General features: G+C 36.9%; 2 protein-coding genes and 1 long non-coding RNA gene across 4 annotated transcripts; 2 read left to right on the forward strand and 1 right to left on the reverse strand.

Annotated features, from left to right (window-relative positions):
- Window positions 1-9304: 9304 nt before the first annotated feature.
- LOC112167971 (protein RICE SALT SENSITIVE 3) lies at window positions 9305-12414 on the forward strand. 2 transcript variants are annotated; one of them, XM_024305079.2, is made up of 7 exons: window positions 9305-9831; window positions 9965-10015; window positions 10646-10774; window positions 10876-10981; window positions 11136-11177; window positions 11304-11360; window positions 11489-12414. In XM_024305079.2, exons 1-7 carry the CDS (start codon window positions 9695-9697, stop codon window positions 12224-12226), a joined length of 1260 nt encoding a protein of 419 aa, XP_024160847.1. In that variant the 5' UTR covers window positions 9305-9694; the 3' UTR covers window positions 12227-12414. The 2 variants fall into 2 exon arrangements, with proteins under 2 accessions (XP_024160847.1, XP_024160848.1); XM_024305080.2 differs by having other exon boundaries at window positions 9749-9831; window positions 10646-10778.
- Window positions 12415-13037: 623 nt separating this feature from the next.
- Window positions 13038-13860, reverse strand: LOC112167973. Its single transcript, XM_024305081.2, has one exon. It carries the CDS (start codon window positions 13852-13854, stop codon window positions 13105-13107), a length of 750 nt encoding a protein of 249 aa, XP_024160849.1. The 5' UTR covers window positions 13855-13860; the 3' UTR covers window positions 13038-13104.
- Window positions 13861-16556: 2696 nt separating this feature from the next.
- LOC121053155 lies at window positions 16557-17398 on the forward strand. Its single transcript, XR_005810926.1, has 3 exons — window positions 16557-16861; window positions 17104-17180; window positions 17305-17398. It is a non-coding gene; the product is annotated as an uncharacterized LOC121053155 (long non-coding RNA).
- Window positions 17399-18834: the final 1436 nt, after the last annotated feature.

An 18834-nucleotide genomic window follows, 5' to 3' on the forward strand; every position in this document is an offset into this window, starting at 1 on the left:
AATATTCAAATGATTATTTTTAATGTGAATACGCTTCTTTCTTTTCGAGATTTTTTGTTGAAATTGGCTAAAATCTCGTCCTACATCAGACAACATCTCTGGTCTCAATCAAACCCCTTGGCAAATTCAACATTTGGTTAATGACATCAAAGTCCTAACTCAACGCATTTGAGTTTCGTCCTTCAAGCATATCCACCGTGAAGCCAATTTTCTAGCAGATGCTATTGTCAAATCTGGTCACCATTCTTAGGCTCGGAGTTGGAACCATTCTCTTCCTTTGTCGGCCTCAGCTGCTTTATAGTCTAATAGTTTGCAAGTGGGTTGTGTCAGGGGCTTCTATTTGTAATTTCTTTTGCTTCTTCGAAAAAAACTAGAGTTGCAAAACTCCATCAGGAGGAGGGTTGTAGTCTAATTTTGATGGTTAATTTATTGGAATCTCGGAGAGTTTTTCTTTTAATTTGTTCCATTTGTGATGATGCATACAAACCTAAAGTCCCAAATCTAAAGTTTAAAATAATTAGAAAGAAGAAATTGGAATGATGCATGCATTAACTAGTTCATTGAACTTTATGTGTATAGATCAAAGTATCAGACCCATAAACAGTTTATCTAGAGATCAAATTTACTCCACCAAAAGAACAAAAACACGTGTACATGCAGTAGGCCTTTACCATGAAAAGTTGTTTTTTGGGTGAATTTACCATGAAAAGGTTGGTTAGTAATTGTAGTGGGAAATGTGGAGGGGATGACTTTCCATACCCTGGGTTAGACTAGCTCCGCCCATGTGTGTCACATTGGTTCAAAAGTTTAATCAGTATGGTAAAATACTAAGTCATAAATAGAGGGATGACTTGGGAGCAAGATGTACAATCTACAATCCTAGCCTAAACATAGGATAAAACTATAAGGGGTTGTTTGTTTTATAGGATCAGGTGAAACTGTGTTACGGAAGAATTACTAAATAGTTGGACCGTGTTTCGTGTGAAGAGGTATTAAGAATAGTGGTACAGTATAGCACTGTTTTGTTTTTCAATCTTCTTAGCTTGCGTTATCAAGATTATAGCTTTTTGGCGTCTCTAGATAACACTAACTTTAGCCTCTCTTATGTTAAACGACTACAAGCATGGCTCATAGTCCACCATTGTACCTATATTGTCTCAACTTAACCACTCATTAGGTGTTGGGTTTTAACACAAAATGTTTCAGTACAATTAGGTGTGAATCACCCACTTATAAGTTATATTATCTTTTTTCACTTTTCTAATGTAGGATATTTCCTCTCCAACACGTCTCTCACGTGCAACTGAGCTCTGAGTCTGCATGTGCAATCAATTAACAGTTCAATTCCTACATAAAAAATGGGGGCACAAGTCTCACATTTGAGACTTGGTGAATCAATTATCAATCCAGCTCCCACATTGGAACTAGGACACAATCCCAACTTTGGAGATTTGACCAATCAAGTAATAATCCAATCAGAATTTTTCTATGGCAATCTAAGGAACCCTAATCCGGATCCATGACGACGTGATTGGAGAGAGACTCAATCTCATACTATGTTAAACAGCGATAAGCATAGCACGTGGCCCACCATTGTACTAATATTGTTCCAACTTAACCACTCATTAATTAGGTGTTGGATTTTAACACAAAGTACCTCAGTACAATTGAGTGTGAGTCAGCTACTTATAAGTTTTATTATCTTTCGTCACTTTTCTAATGTGAAATTTTCCTCTCCACTAACGAGAACCCACTTTTCTTGAACAAGAAATTATTCACCTCAATGCCAACATTGCAGTTACATTTCGGCAACCCGTGAGTTGTCATTGAGATAAAAAAAGTTTCTTGGAAGAACGACTCATACGAGAAAGTGAGAAACACATATGTATGTACCGAATCTTTCTAGGAAAAATGAGGACAGAGATTCGGAGCACCGACTTGTACTTACATCAACATAAATGAACGACTGGATAATATCAATTGAACTTTTTGGTTATTAAAAAAGAAAAATTTGACTATAAATATCAAGAGCTGAAATCATTTAAAGAGTGCTTGGTCACTTGCACTGCCAGTGCATCAAAGAATTTTCAGAAAAACGATCTGTTGATCATTTGAGTAGTGGTGAAATTTCACTATATCCGAGCTATAGGTTGTGTCTTGTCCCTGTACTGCAGTGATTAGAGAAACAATGTATGTGGAGATGCCATAAAAGATAGAAAATTCTACTCTAGCTAGCTAGCCACCGCCACTTGGTTTAGAAGAGCAAAGATGGAACTAGAATGGTTCAGAAGAGCAGAGATGGAACTAGAATTAAAAAACCATGTGGGCTGCAAATTGAAGTTAATTTTACGTGAAAACTGCTATTAAAATTTAAACCAAAGTTCTTTAATTTACTCAGCCATTTTCTTAATTGATGATTAAATTAGATGAAAATTAGAACTGGAAGGTGAAGACAGAGACTAATTAAAATAAGAGGATGGGAGGAGATTTTTAACTTTATATAGGCTACACCCTATATAAAACATGTACTTAAAATACTTTTTCCACAAAAATGAGGTGTGCTGCAGCTCAACTCAGCCCCCCTCTAGTTCCGTGCCTGCAGAAGAGTACCAGTTAGTTTGAAACTCTGAATGAAATGATCCAAGTGGTTAAAGAGACGTTGTACGTCCCTATAGACGGTGGTCCTTGCGGAGGTCGAGTCCGGCAGGCCCCTCAGATTTTAAAGCATCGATCTGTACTCTCAACCAGTCCATCAGATCAGACTGGACTTGAACGTGTGTACTCTGTCTTCTGGAATCTGGACGTACCATTCGTATACATGCATGTATTTCCAATCTTTCTCGGTGTCTTTACTCAATCTTGGTCTGTCCTTGGCGCTTAGGATTCTCTTATTCCAGCTGTTTTTTTCTTCTCGTGGGTCTTCGTTTAGTTTGTTTGTTTATTTGCTGAAGAGTCTAGAGGTGGGGAATCTGGAATCAGTCGCTCGCGGCAAGGTTGGAGTCTTGGAGATGACTAGGGCTAGCTTGTACAGTTGTACGACGGGAAAAAAAATAATATTAAGGATGACTTGTAAGTATATATAGGTTGCTTATGTTATACTGGAATGGGGAAATAGAATATGAAAAATGTTATTGAACTACTAGGTCAACTTAGTTGGCTACTTAGCTAAGTGATTCTGCGTCTTTCTTGCTTCTCCTCGAAGCAAAAGCTTTTTGGTTTTTTATCTTTTATTTTTCCGTGGCTGGAAACTTAAAAGCAAATTTAAAACTTAAAACCAAGATCCGACCATCTTCTTTACAAGTTAACCGAAGCTTGACGAATGACGATGAGTGCAGAAAGTCTTTGACTCATAAGAGTGATATCTTATGCAAGATTTTGTGTGTGCGTATTAGCTCGCAAAGTTGTTCGGTATATACTTTCATTAATTATTCAAGAGGGCGGGTGGCCTTTCGGTATGTTTGGTAAGAGATGACTTGATTGACTGATAGAGATAGGCTAGGCTATTCATCTTGATATTGTCGGTCGCGAGTTTTGGCGTTCCCTCGTTGTTCCACTATTCTCTTCTTATAATAAAAGCGTGAGGGTCAGCAACTTAGCACACAATCATTTCTCGAAGGAAAAAAAAAAAAAAAAAGAGAGAGAGTGGGGTTCCCCTCATACAAGAACTGAATATTGAGAATATGAAAAATATCAAATTGTACGAAAATATCAATAAATCTATTGGTAAATTTGCAATGTTGATATTAAAGTCGGTCGGAGACTCAAATTCAATTTGGATAAAACTCCTATCCAACATTAGGAATTAATATTTAATTCTCGCGCATCGGACCTCGATCTTGAAGAGTTTTATGACTTTTATCTCTAAATGCTTTTTTACTATTTACTAGTAAATTACAGACCTAGGGGTGTTTGTTACATGGGATTGGACATCCTTATATATCTAGTGTAACACAAGTCATCCCATGTTTGGCAACAACATGGATTCTTTTAAATGAGACTATACAATCCCAAAATCTCCAAAAACCTTCTACCAGAATGACACAAAAAACCATGGGATTGTGGAAGTCTCTCTCACTTGCTCAACTCTTCCCTTCAGTTTGTCATTCTCTCCACATTCTCACCTAAACCTACAATTCAACTCCACCCCCTCTATGGAAGAACAGAGCTCAAGGACGAATGGGAAGCAACGATGAGTTGAAGTCGGAGGTGCTGGAGTAGATGAAACAGCAGAACGCAAGTAAAGTCATCGTCAAGAAGATCGGTCTTGTTTATCAGATCAAAATCGCACCCAAGAAAATTGGGTTCAATGAGTTGGCTTACACCATTGATCTGATCAGGAAAGGAGAGGTCACGAAAGGGGCATACGAAGGAATAAGAAATGCATATATATATGCGATATTTTCGTTCAAGGTTGAGAATTTCGTGAAGATTGCGATGGGGAAGATGAATCCCCAAATTGCTTTCAATCCTTTCATCGAGGGCTTAAGTACTTGGTTCCAATCAATTTCTTCAAATACCAGTTACTTCAATTTAGCTTGAATTTTAGTCTCGTCTTGAATTCTAGCCTCGTTTTGTGTTGCTTATTTCTATGAAATGTGAATGGAATCAACTTTGTTGGTGGTTAGATAAAGATGAGCAGCATGTTTGGAATTGAAATCTCAATTAAAAGGTGTGATTGCAGAAAGTTTATAGATGGATTCAGGTGTAATTGCACTGTTTGATTGTTATAGCTCCAGTGGCACCACAAGAAGGTGGTGCAAGGATGATGGATTTCGATTGCAAGCTTTAGACATAGGCAACACCAAACATGAGTCAGGTTTTAGTATAACATAACTCAGGTTATAGGAGTCCAGGACAATTATAGAAATTAAGAAGGGGCATCACAGTTCTGTGAAACAAACATGCCCTTATATTTCATAAATTATTCCTCTTCATTTTTGAACAAAACATTTTATAAACTAAATATGATTGATAAATAGAATCATAGAGTGGAACAAACCAAAATGTGTACTACACTGAAACTCACATCTTAAAATGGAACCCTAGAACATCACTCACCAAAAAGTGTACTACACCAACAGCGTGTTTAATTGCAATGAAGATCATACCCGGAAATAAGAAAAAATAATTACAACACCCAAAGATAATTACTAACAAAGTGATTTGAAGAACTAACAATGCCTTGATTTTGAAATTTGTTAAGCCAAAGGCTATAAAATTCTTAAAGTAGAACATGCAAATAGATAAATATTATCCTTATCCCATAACGCAATTATGATGCTTGCAATGCATGTAAATTAAAATCTCATCATAGAACATGACATTCATCGATCTAAATGAAACGAAAATTAATAACAATATAACTAACCAGGCCTTATACTTACAAACAATCTGACCTTAAGCAAATCAACACAGAGATAGTGATTTTGAAACAAGAAGAACCCTAAGGCCAACTGATAAAAGAAACCCATGAACAAGTATGAAACTAATAAATGAAACCTGACAGGGAGTATAAAGGAGACTCGAACCTTGGGACAATGACACTGAAACAAAGACATCAGTCTTTATAATTTTTTTGGTGCTATTGTTGAGGATGGATATTCTGGTCATTTTATATAAGTAACATTTCAAGTAGTACTGATTTTCTACTGGAAAAAAAAAAAGAAAAAAAAATTGTTTTTAATCAGACTTCGTGCGCGCCCCGCTATTCGTGCGTTTTGGTTTTCTTTATGAGAAACGATGCACCGACTCACTGCTATTGCACGTGCTCACGTGACCCCTTTATTCTTTTTTCCCGCACCTTTGGTTTTGCTATTTTATTCTTACATTTGTAAACCCCAAGTCCCCAACTAGAGAGCACCCTCTTAATATTTCTAACCACACGAGCACAATTTTAGAAAATGACAACTTTACCCTCTTTCATTTTATTTTATTTTTCTCTGATACCAAAAAAAAAAAAAAAAGGCCCAAATTTTTTTTTTTGATAATGACAAATTGGCCCAAATTTTAAATACAATCAAACTTGTAACTGAATTTGCTACAAAGTTAACTTCACAAGAAACATATTTGAAGTTAATTTATTGAGATAATAAATAAATAAAAAATGACATTTAAAATAAGAATACGTTGTCGCAAAAGATATCAATTTTTATAATAAAGTCAATAACTAACATTATATATTCTAAAGCTTGAATTTTCGAATAATTGAACTCGTAAAGCTTGCCTAAGACCAACATTTTAAGAGTGGACCTAAAGGTCCAAAACATGGCAACGCCAAGTCTCTCTACTTGTCCATCAACGGAAATCCAAAATCATTTCGAATGACAAACTTCAGAGCTGCTTCATGGTCAAAATTAGGGCAGATTGTTGGAGTTTATTGGAGGGCAAATATGAAGTTCTAATTAACTTGGTTATGAAGCTAGGTAAGCAAGTAACAAGAGGGGAGTGCTCAAATGATATAAACCTTTTCTTATAACTGTGATTACTCTAATGGCTGTCCTTGCAAACTGACATAACAGGAGTATAAAACTGTCTTAAAATATTAATCCAAATCTATACCATCAGTGTTCCACCTTAGCAACTTTGACTGGTAAAGATTCTGTGCCATCCCAAATTGTTTTAGTTATCTTCTTCATTGATATTCGAAAATTATTAAGGGGTGATTGGTAACTTTGGCAGCAAATAGATATTCTTCTGGAGGCAATAGACATTGTTGACGTATTATCATCGATCGAAGATTTTAGGTTCAGTTGTCAAAAAAAAAAAAGATTTTAGGTTCCCGCTGATGTGAAAAGCAAGGGAGTATGTAATCGAAATCTCGCACTTTTGTGTTAATTAAATTAGCGAGTGACACTATCTTATATGTCTCTTTGTTTTATTTAACTTTAGTTTGTGTATAGTTTGTAACAGTTGTGGATGTTTAAGAGGGTTTCCAAATCTAGTTTATAGTCTTTTTCGTATAAAAAAAATAAATTTGTAATTTCTAATATACGGTTTGTAAACAGTCAATCTTAAACAGCTAGTTTGAAAAAATCTCAAAAATATATTAGTGGAACCGGAGTTCAGTTGATATGAGTATTTAAAACACTAGTGCTATGCTATCTTCTCAGCCCTCACAATTCATATTTGACTTGGTGTCTAGTTTGTAACGGTTAATTTTAAGCATCGTTAGAATTCTAAAGCACAAAATTAGAATTGAGCTTAATCAAGATTTAAACAATATGAGCATTAAGAACACTATTGCTATCTTATCTTATTTCTCATGCACTTTAGATTTGAATTCTAGTCTCGATCATAACAATTTCTTTTGGATTACATTGAACAATTGACAATATACGACAGCTAGTTTGTGAGTTAAACTTAGGACATTTTCGAACTTCAAATTTGAATTATAGTACAGTTTGTACTTCTTGTTTTTTTAGTTACATCAAACAATTGAGAATAAATAACAATTAGTCTCTTAATCCAAGACTCAGAGAGTCAGAACCTCCTACTAACAAATGAGAATGTTAGAGCATTTTTAGCATACTCTCTAGCTTGACTCTTTAGCTAGTTTAAAGAGTATATTAGTTGTTTTATCAACTTTAACAGCTGCATGGACTCCTTTTAATTTTTATCTATCTCACTTTTAAATATGGAGAGTGAGATGAGGCTTTCTATTATTTTTATTAATTTAACATATTTTTTAAGTTGTTATATGTAATTTATAAATACAGTTAAATTATTTTTTATTTATTCAAAAGATAACTTAAATTTATAGTTAGCTAAAATAAAGAGAACTGATGCAAACAAATTTTAAAATTGGCTAGTCAAAATGAATTTTTAGCTATTTTGACTAAAACTTAATTAAAAAATGGTATATTCTAAGTTGTAATAGTTGATTTTATACATTAAAATTAGTACATATAAAAGTAAAATATCTAGAATTTAAAACACTAGCTATCATTAGGATACCTATTCTCTCCTTGCATCCATATTTGGCTAGGAATTGCTCACAAAATAAAACATTTGATAATGATTAGCCTACTCAAAATGAGCATTTAAAACACTATATTACTAAAAATTAATTGAAAGCTAGCCTAAAAATTGTTTAGCATCTAGGATGTGACAAAATTATATGTACAGGTGCAAAATGCAAGCTAACTGGTAAAGTCCAGCTTCAGAGCACATATAGGATCCCAATCATCCCATTGTTGATGAGATTAGAACTTTTCCAACCAAAAAGATCAATTCCACTATTCACTATTCAAACTCACCGATATTTGCTGCTTAATCAGCGGCTGAAAGTGAAAATGCATTATAGCAAAATCATTCATCTTCTCTTTACCACCCAAAAATTTACTTTTTGAAATTATTTTCTTTGTAAGGGCTAATTTTCAATCTTTTTCTTGCTTCCTTTTTTCTGTTCATTGTGCAGTAAATTTTATAACATAGTTAATGGTGCAATGATAGGCCTATAATTTGTCACAAACACTAGAAAAGTTTGTTATGATGCTCCAATGTAGTTATTGGCTAATAGTAGCATCACGTAAAAAAGGTGGATATGATGCTCAAATGGAGTTGGTAAGTTGGTAATAGTAGCATGATGTAAAAGTTTGATATATTATTGGAACTAAAGGCTAAGAGCCTAAGATAGATTACATGCAGAGAATTTAACCCATTTCCCTCTAAAGGAAAAAGGTTGTTTTGGGAACTCAATAGTATAATTGCCTATTCAATCAGAAATTCAAAAAATCATGATAAAACTCAAGTAAAATGTGATGGTATTTCATTGGGTTTCAGGTTACTCTACTTGATCTACAAGTTTCAAAATGTGTCTAATCTTATGAATGTCGATTGTCGAGTTATGTAGACTTGCACTTGTGTTTTTATAGTTATTAACTGTTCATAAAAATAATGACCAACCATTATTAAAATAGGTTCGTTAGAAGAAGGCACCAGAAAGACAATGCAATGTGAGGTCAAAACTAAGAAGTCAAGAGCATGTTTCTTCTAAAACATACGAAATAACATTGACGTTTAGAAAAAAGAGGCAAAATGTGCAAAATGCCCAAAAGAAAAAAAGAAAAATTGACAGACCTAGGAAAAGGGTAAAATGGTAATTAGTCAAGTAATGGTCATAATAATTCACAAAGCCTCTGCTTTTTTACTTTTCCCCCACCACAGTAGAATTCCTCTCATTTTACTGTGATTCTTTGCAAGAGAGACAGAGGGGACTAGGATAAAAGCTGACCCCACTCTCTTTCCTCAATGCTCTCTTAATAAACACAATGGCAGCAACACCACCAAAAAGCGCCCCCCCCCAGAGCCCCCCACTTTCTACTCCTCCCTCTGCTTTTTACCTCAAGAATACCAATTCAGACTTCTACTTGGGACAAACAAAACAGGGGAGAAGAGATAAAATAAAACAAAAATCAGAGAGAGAGAGAGAGAGAGAGAGAGAGAGAGGGGATGAAGAAAGTAAAGGGTGAGCTTTGTGGTGGTTAAGCAATGTGCAGATAAAAATAAAGATTGAAACTTTGAGCTCAGAAGAGGAGGAGAGACTAGTAGTACTACTGTAGTAGGCTATAGTATCTCAGTGTGTTCCAGATTAGAAGGGAGAAAAAATAAAAAGGAAACGGTGGGTTTTCTAAATTGGCAAAAGAGCAAAAAGTTATAGAAAGAGAGAGAGAGAGAGAGAGGGAGAGAGAGAGAGATGGTGGGCTCAGGAGGATCAACAACAGATAGGAGCAAAGAAGCAATTGGGATGATGGCCCTTCACGAGGCCCTCAGAACCGTCTGTCTTAACTCAGACTGGACTTACTCTGTCTTCTGGACCATCCGTCCACGCCCGTATGCTTCTTTTATCCTTCTCCCTCTCTCTGCCCCTTGATCTTTGTCTTGAGCTTTGGAGACTTTGATTTTGTTGCTGTTTTTCTAGTTTTCTTTTTTGGGTCTTTGTTGATTGGTTTGATTCTTGGTGCAGGAGAGTCAGGGGTGGTAATGGCTGCAAGGTTGGGGATGATAATGGTAGCTTGTAAGTATATGGTTTGCTTGTATTTGAGCTTTTGAGCACAACTTAATTAGAAACAGAGGAGCTGAGTATGAGTTGGTTTAACATGAAAATGAGTCTAATTTCAGTGTTGTTTGACTTTGTAAATGATACTGAGAGATGATATTTGGTAAATTTGTGATTTTTTCTTTAGATGATGAAAAAGTTATGTTTTTTTTTGTTCCTTTTAAGTTATCTAATTTGGTGAAGGATGTTGATGTGGGACGATGGGTTGAAACAGAGGAGATGAGTATGAACTTCATAAGTATGAGTTTAATTTTAGTGTTATTTGACTTGGAAAATGACACTCAAAAATGGGTATTTGGTATATTTTGATTGTTGTTTGAAGTAATAAATTTTTTTTTCTTGTGATTTGATTTTGTAAATATTGAATTTGGTGAAGGATGTTGATGTGGGGAGATGGGTTGAAACAGAGGAGATGAATATGAACTTCATAAGTATGAGTTGAATTTTAGTGTTATTTGACTTGGAAAATGACACTCAAAAATGGGTATTTGGTATATTTTGATCGTTGTTTGAAGTAATAAAACTTATGTTTTTTTTTTTTTTTGGTTTTTCACTTTTTTGATTTTGTAAATATTGAATTTGGTGAAGGATGTTGATGTGGGAAGATGGGTTTTGCCGAGGAAGAGTTGCAGATTGTCTTCCAGACATTGATGGAGAAGATCCTGTCAGAAAATCCTTCAGCAAAATGTCCATTCAACTATATAATTATGGAGAAGGGTGGGTATGTATGTGATTTTTAGAATATGAACATCTTGTAGGACTTGAAAGTATTATTATTATGAGAAATTTAAATTTTTTGAATTGGTGAATTTAAACAGGTTGATGGGGAAGGTTGCATCTGATAAGTGCCACAAATGGGTCTTCAAAGAACCAACAGAGTGCGAACCAAACATCTCCAACTACTGGCAAAGTTCATTTGATGCTGTATGTAATCAAAACCCACATGTTTTTAATTTCTTGTCAATTTTATACTTCAATTATTGGTTAAAGACACAGGGGAGTTAGAAGAGGTCTGTGATTAGATGGTATTTATTAGACACTGACAGTAACCTTCATATTTTTATGCTATTTATTGCAGCTTCCTCCTGAATGGACTGATCAGTTCGAGTCAGGAATACAGGTCAGAAATAGAAAATAGTTAATGTTACTATTATTGCCTTGCTCCCATTTTCAGCAATTTTTTTCCTGGGTGTTCTTTGTTTTATTTTTTATTTTTTTAACAGTTCATTTTTTGTTATTTCACCAGACAATTGCTGTAATTCAAGCTGGCCATGGACTTCTGCAATTGGGTTCCTGCAAAATTGTGAGAAAATAATCTCTTTTCGCTTCAATAATTGCTTCTATGTTTGTTCCTAGCAAAAAGAAAAAAAAATGTATGCAAAATATTCACCAAACTAGAATAAGAACATGACTAATATTACTATGTATCAGATACCTGAAGACCTTCATTTTGTGCTAAGAATGAGGCACACCTTTGAATCTCTAGGCTACCAATCTGGTTTCTACCTATCTCAGCTTTTTGCTTCAAACAGAAACAATTCAAATTCCTCTGTTCCAGTACTTCCTTCGAAGCAATCCCCCATTCCAATTCGACCTCCTCCTCCTTTGTTCAATTGGGCTCAAAGGCCACTCCCACCTGCAACATCTATGCAGCTGCCTTCACCCAATTTTCAAAACTCCGCTGCAGCCAGACTAGGGTATCCTCACCAACCCAACAAAGACGAAAGTACCCATATGTTTTTGCTGCCTCATTCGGCCGAAACCCAAATGGGAGATCACCACATGATGGGAGGAGGAGAACAGCATGAAAATGACATCAAGTGGCCAAATGGGCTGTCTTTCTTCAGTGCCCTCACTGGACGAAGTGAGGATGCAAAGCTTTTGTTCAACCCGGAGAACTTAGGAAACAAAGCAGCAGAGGAAGATCCGAATTCAGATGCTTCCAACAATCCCAATCACGAGTTCTTGAGCTTGGATTGCCATCCGGATAGTAGTAATGCAAGGAAGATGAACATGGAAAATAAGTACAAGAGGAGCTTCACTTTGCCTGCAAGAATGACCTCATCATCTTCAACTTCAGTTGATCATCACCACCAGCACCAGAACGTGTACAATCGGAATTCTGAAGCCGGTATGTATTCTGATGTCATGGAGACCTTCTTAGAGTGAAAACGGGGAGGATTGTATTATTAGGAGGGACAACGGGTCTGAAGTAGTATCTAGGCAAAAGCTTTTGAGCTCCTTTGCTTGGTTTCATGCGCTTAGCTCTTTCATATCTTTGTGTTTCTCTTTTCTTTGTTAATGAGACTTGGTTATTGATCTCAGTTGTGCTTGTAGTTCATCTAAGAAGAAATTTCCCCAATTTTTTGTTTTGTTCTCAATGTCACTAATCATCAAAATTAACTACAAAAATTTGAGGTGGTTCAGCAACCGATCAAGCTTTACATCCAATAAACAATGGATGTCGAAAATGAAATCGTAGTTTCCGAAAGCCTTACAAACACAACTTATAGTTATAGTGAGAAACACCCTGCCTTCATTATCAAACCGAAACACAGCATGTGCAATATGTTTTACAGAAAACTCGAACTAGCTAGAGAGTCCCAAGTTTGCAACCACCAAAACCAGCATAGATGAATGTGATTCACTCAAACTCACAGCCCTCTTTTCTATGTGAGTTTATAGGAACCATTAGTATCCAAGTGGGTGTGGTCCTCAGTCTCTCCACACTCTCACTCTCACTCAGGATCTCCTTCTGGTTCTCTCTTTGATATTAAGCTTAGCTAATTGTTCTGGGTTTTCAAATATTTGGGATTTTAATAATTATCAGACACCGTAGATAAAATCAAGCCAAAAACTTTTTCCTTGTTAACGTCCCCAGAATAACTTTTGCTTTCTTCAAAGTTTAAAGAGAAAAGCCAAAGCTCAAAGCGCGCAACCCCAGTTCTACTTTCAAAACCCACAAAACCAAACTCCAAAATGCTAATTAACTTGACCTCATCATGCATCCAAAATAAACAAAATACAAGAATGTGATACACAAAAAGTCATTGTAGCTTCACATGATTCCCATCTTTTACATGATCAACAACATCACTTTTCTTGGATGGCTCCATTGCGTGACACTTTATGCAGGCCGAAACCAGCCACCGGAAAAACCTCCGGCAGAGCCTCCGGCGCCGGACCACAACCGTCTTCACCTTCCTTTTCTTCTTTGCTTTGTTGGGTTTTCCTTTCCCAGCTGCAGCAATCTCCACTTTCTTCTTAACTGAAGTGTCCCGGCTTAAAGTCGGCACAGGTGTTATGAATTGCCATCTCTGAGAAGATCCATAAAGTTGTGCACCACCTCCGGTTTTGTATCTGTCCGATGATCTAAACGGTGTCGTTCTGCTGTAGTGATGATGATGCATCAACTTCCTCTCAGAATTGTCACTTGAACTTGTCCTTGCGCTGCTGCTGCAACTGCTAGTGCTGCTTCTACTGTTAGTGCTATTGCTTCTTGAGGACATGAGCGAAAGCGAGTCCTTGCTGCTAATGCTGTTCGTTCGGCTTGTGCGACGAGAGTGATCAACGACAAGTAGCATGCCATTATTGTTTGGTTGAAAGGGGAAGGCATGAGGTAGGAGTTTGCCATTGAAGAACAAATGGTCTGCTGGGGAGTCCTTGCAGGGGTCACTGGAGGCAGAGTCGGGTGTGTAGCAGCCGAATTCGAAGTCTTCGGAGTCTTGGTCGCGGACCGGTGTGCTTGGGAAGGAGAATGTGTCGCCGGAGGAGCTCTTTTTCTGGCCGTTTTCCATGGATGGTTTTGGTGTGGTGGCATGGGGGAGGTGGTGTATTTATAAGGAGGTTTTAGTCAGTGGAGGGCTGGGAGGAAGTGAGGGAATTAGGGAGTTCTTTTGAGGTGTGTGAGACACGTGGAGTGATCTGGACTCTCTGTTGGATTGGATAGGTAGGCTTTGGTGGTGTAAATCATGAACTGCTTGTTGCCAACTCAAATCTTAGAATTGAATACTTTGGTGGGGCTTTGGCAACACTCAGTCTCATAGTGAGGGATACTTGAGTCTCAAAGAAGTGTGTCAAATCATAAACGATGTTGGGGAGATTTAACACTTTCAGTCAAAAAAGAAACTCGTATTCTAGCTCATCAAAAGCAAAGGCCAACCCCACTTATGATACCTTATTGCTCATAATGCCTAACAAAGTTCATGAGAAGAGTAGATCTAAGTTTTCTTGTCCAATTGCTCTAAACAAACGTTTTTTAATGTCATCAGTGGAACACTTTGTCATAGTAATTTTGCGATAGTTTCACTTGAGTCTTGTTCACACATTATAACAAACTGTTGTGCTTGTTTAACGCCTTTCGCACCCCATGGAAACCGGCACCCTTGCTTCGGCTAGTTACTAAGTGAAAAGGTGTAATGATGAACGGAAACGGCGAAGAAATGAGTGATCCATCTTATTAAGCGGGGGTAGGACCATTAGTGGCGCGGGTAATAGATTTAATCAAGAAGTTAGTGGATCATAATATGTTGGTGATCCTGTAATATCTTTGGCACAAGATGGAAAATCTTAGGGAAATATACAAGAAAGTACTCCTTGTTTGTTTATATTCCTCATTCAATAGATGATTCTCCTTTAATCTTTGTCCACTAGCTTGTGTCCATCTTCAAAAACACAGCTCCCCAAATATACTTCTACCATATTTAAAGCAGAAAGGAGTTGACGAGTTGTGATCGGGGAGGGAGGAAGAAGACACATAATAGCAAGCATATTGGGTTGTCTGGGCTTTAACGAAACCAAGCAATGATGGAATGAGCATATGTAGCTTCCGTTGTGTTGTTTAAGCAAAGAGTGGAAGCTTATAACAATTCGATCAAACACTAGGGTTAGTCCCCGAGCTTGGAGACAAGGTAGCTCTTAGAAAATTCTTTGGTCTCCTATTTGGGTTTTCTGTAGAGAACCCCTGGGTCCGTTTCAAGCTCATCATGTTCTAGGGACCACCCGGTCAGTCAGATTTAGTCTTCTTCTTCCCCACCACCAAACGCACATATACAAAGCAATGTTTGGTACACTTCCTTGGATGATACTCCAATTATGCAAATGGTAGGTCCATACTCTTGCTTGATGACTACCTATGATGTATCTTGAATCTTATCCTTAGGTTAGGTATCGGGTCACCGATTGATTTCACCGTGTTCTGATCTCAAAACTCCTTGTCGGATGTGTTTTACGGTCATTATTGATATTAAAATATCAAACTTATGTTCACTTCAGTATATACGAAACATTCTATGTATGTCTCATTTTCATTAATGAAAGTCATATTCATAATTGATAAGAGGCGACACCAATAATTTACAAATGCGAAGAACACCTTAGTACATAAATCTCCGAGCATACCAACAACACCGTTACATGTTGCTCTGGCACAGGCGAACAGCCGATGTTGTTGGTGGTGTTGTGCTACGGGCCATCTCCTAGGACCTCACCATTTTTGATGTAAAGAAAACAAGGACCTAGTCAGTACCTCCTCAAGAGTAACGGCGATCCTATCAGCATGACAGCATGGTTGTGTACATCTAGACATATATAAATTTCACTGGTGACACACTATTAAGAATGTTCTCTCGAATTCTTTTTGAGACACCCCACACATCAATGCCGATTAGAGAATAGAGACCCTAGCTATTTATGTTTGAATCTTGGACTTCCCACATCGTAAAGGGGGTATCATTGGCCTCTTTTCATTTTTGACAAACATAGGACACATTCTCCCAAATAAAATATGATTCTTAGTTAAAATTTTTGCAAAAATTAACTTGATCGTTAGAGGGTCCTTGGTTCATATCGTTAACCTCTTTTGACCATGTACCATTCTTATGACAAATATCTCAAAGACTAGAAAGTGACACCTTCACCGTCATTGAGACTTACCCCTCAACCGATCGGACACTTTGATCGGTTGCTTCGTGTTGCCTACAAAAAATACTAAGATATGCAGCTCAACAACGTTGGTAAGATATATATTCTTATTTTTCAGAGATAATACTGCCAAAACTTGTCGTAAAACATTAAACAGTTCAGATTAAGAAAATGTTAAGACGAGAATTCAGGACTCGCAGGTGGGGTGAACGAAACGCCATGGAAGAGCAAGTATAGGTGAGACTGTGAGATTACTAGGGCCTTTGAGAAGATGGTAAGCTAGGTCCACGGCCCAAACCTTCATTTCTCCCTCTTCTCCCGTCCGCTGCAGTAACAGGTTTCAAGGGGAAATTGTCAAATAGCTAGGGAGCTGTACACTCGCTAGGCATTTACATGTCCTACCACACTAATCTCCGTTTAGCCTTCGCCTTAGTTTCATGTTCAAAATTTCAAATCAATGGTGTCAACCAGAATCACTACATCATCGTTGGCCATAATTTCAACATGAAAGTTAGCCAAAACTTGAGCATTCCGGGTGTCAATGAAGCCAAGGTCGTACGACAGGTTTGAACTTTTATTGCTCAATAATATTGATTAGCCTTGCGCGTAAGGAATCTGATCAACCCGAAATCTTCGCCGCCCTTCCCCTAAAACCCTACACCACGAACGACGCCGTTCGAGTGGTCTCTCTTTCTCTGTGTCTAGGGCTTCAGTAACCAGAACAGAAACAATGGCCCCGATTAACGGGAACGGCGATGTTGAGCAGCAGAACATGTCGAACGAGGACCCAATGGAGTACCACAAGTCTGGCTTTTGGTTGAACGTAGAAAGATGAGGGGTTTTAAGTGAGCTCAGTTTGTACAATCTTTCCTAAATACAGAGGTACCTTCCTCTTTCTTGTTCTTATTGTTCTTTGTTTGTTATGCTATGCTGCTCAGAATTTGTGGGAAAAGAAAAGTTCATTTACTTTATCTTATTGAAATTTTAGTCATGAACAGCCTTGAATTACTGAATGTATTTGCAGAATCGATTCATGAGATTTTTAGATTATTAGTAATGTCGTAATTCATCGAAAGAACGAGGACTCTTTCTCACCAATGCTCTGCACTGTTTTGTCTGTGCAGAAACAGATTTGCAACAAAGTTGGCCAGTGGTGAAATCTGCTTTAGAAGAGTATGTCATTTCATGTGCACTGAATCTGGTATGTCATAAAACATATTGTTTCTGAATGTTCGTATGTTGATCTGTATATTGATTTTTTTTTTCAAGTCTACTTTAGATTCATCAGTATTTCAACAAATTGTTGTATTCATAATTGTGGTCAGGTTGACGGTTGCATGACAGTCTCAACAACCAGAAGGACTAGAAATGCATATATTTTTGTCTAGGCTAGGGATCTTCTTAAGCTTTTGTCAGCAAGTGTTCCAGCTCCCCAGGCACAATAGTTCTTTGTTAATTGTTATTGTTTCTTATCGATCAGTAACCTATGAGCAAAGAGTTGAATAAGTACTTGTTAATGTAGTAAAGCATTCAGTTTTGTTTTTTCAATGCACTACTTTTTTCATTACTACTGCATGCCAATAAATTGTTTGCACGATGAAAAGTAATCACATATTCATGTAGTTGTCTGTCAGAGTCTTTACATACTAATTACAAACTCAGGTGCAGTTTTATCTGCTAAGATGTAATTATATATGTGGATTTTTCATTTGCTCGAGTAGTCTTAAAGTATTTCTTTTTTCTTGAGCTATTTTTAATTATATTTCTAAATGCACGAATTATGATTGCAAGCAATAAAAATACTGAATGACAAAATTAAATGTGAAATCATCCAAGATTGGAGCTCAAGAAGATGGGCATTGCTTAAAATTTGGGATCGAGATGATGGTTATTGCTGGATTTCCCATTGATTTATTTTGTAGCAGGGGTCTGTAACATTTTCCTAGAACAAAGTGAATTTATCATATCCTTCTTGTTTTTATTTTATTTATTATGATTGTTGTTGTTATTTTTTAAAGCATTCTATGTAGTTGTGATGCAGTGATGAGCTGTTATTTTCAGAACTTTATCATGGAGACTGAGCTTTTGTTTGATGTTAGAAACGTGGAGAGTTGGTGAAGGTTTAGTGAAAAAGATGTGAGAGCATAATACGAGGAGTATGAGACTTTTGGTGTTGTACTACCTCCTCCATGAAGAGTCAGACCCTAGGCCTGTTTTAATGCTTCAGATATGCCAAAGTTCGCTGCTTCTCAGCTTGTTTTAATCTCTGGTCATGTGTGTAGAATCAATTTGTTGAACAGCGGCAACGTCTCATAGGCCCCAAGTGTACCACCTTGAAGATGCATAGTGTGATCCAAATTATGTTCTACTCAGATCAGTGGTGGATCTAGGATTTGAAAATGGGGAGGGCTACATATTCATGTGTTTGTTTGGGTGAAGGCCAAAATTTTTTTTTTAGTACAATTATGCACAGGTGTGGAAATGCAAGAGTGGAGACATGAGAACCTGAGAGTTAAGTGTTCAAAGATTGAATTTAGTCCGTAATTTAGGCCTTTTTGGGAAGAAGAAGAAGACGAAGAATGAGAATTTGTGATAGACGGAGAGAATGGGAGAGCCAAAGAGGAGTTTAGCTTCGATAATTCGGAGTTTGGATGGGCTTCTATAAACAAACATACATATAAACAAAAAATATAAATCATACATATAGGTTTTTTTTTTTCAACCCAAAATTTGCCCCTACCTAGATCCGCGCCTGACTGAGATCCCTCCCAGTCTCAAAAAATAAAACAGATCGAAAGTGGATACTTTAATTCTTTCTGCTAGCTACTTCTCTAATATTTCATAATACCATTGTG

The sequence above is a fragment of the Rosa chinensis genome, chromosome 5 (assembly GCF_002994745.2).
Source record: "Rosa chinensis cultivar Old Blush chromosome 5, RchiOBHm-V2, whole genome shotgun sequence".
Lineage (NCBI taxonomy): Eukaryota > Viridiplantae > Streptophyta > Magnoliopsida > Rosales > Rosaceae > Rosa > Rosa chinensis.

Coding starts and splice junctions, on each gene's coding strand:
- LOC112167971 (XM_024305079.2), top strand. CDS start 9,695: ATGGTGGGCTCAGGAGGATCAACAACAGATAGGAGCAAAGAAGCAATT. Junction 10,016..10,645: donor GGGGATGATAATGGTAGCTT/GTAAGTATATGG, acceptor AATTTGGTGAAG/GATGTTGATGTGGGAAGATG. Junction 10,775..10,875: donor CTATATAATTATGGAGAAGG/GTGGGTATGTAT, acceptor GAATTTAAACAG/GTTGATGGGGAAGGTTGCAT.
- LOC112167973 (XM_024305081.2), bottom strand. CDS start 13,854: ATGGAAAACGGCCAGAAAAAGAGCTCCTCCGGCGACACATTCTCCTTC.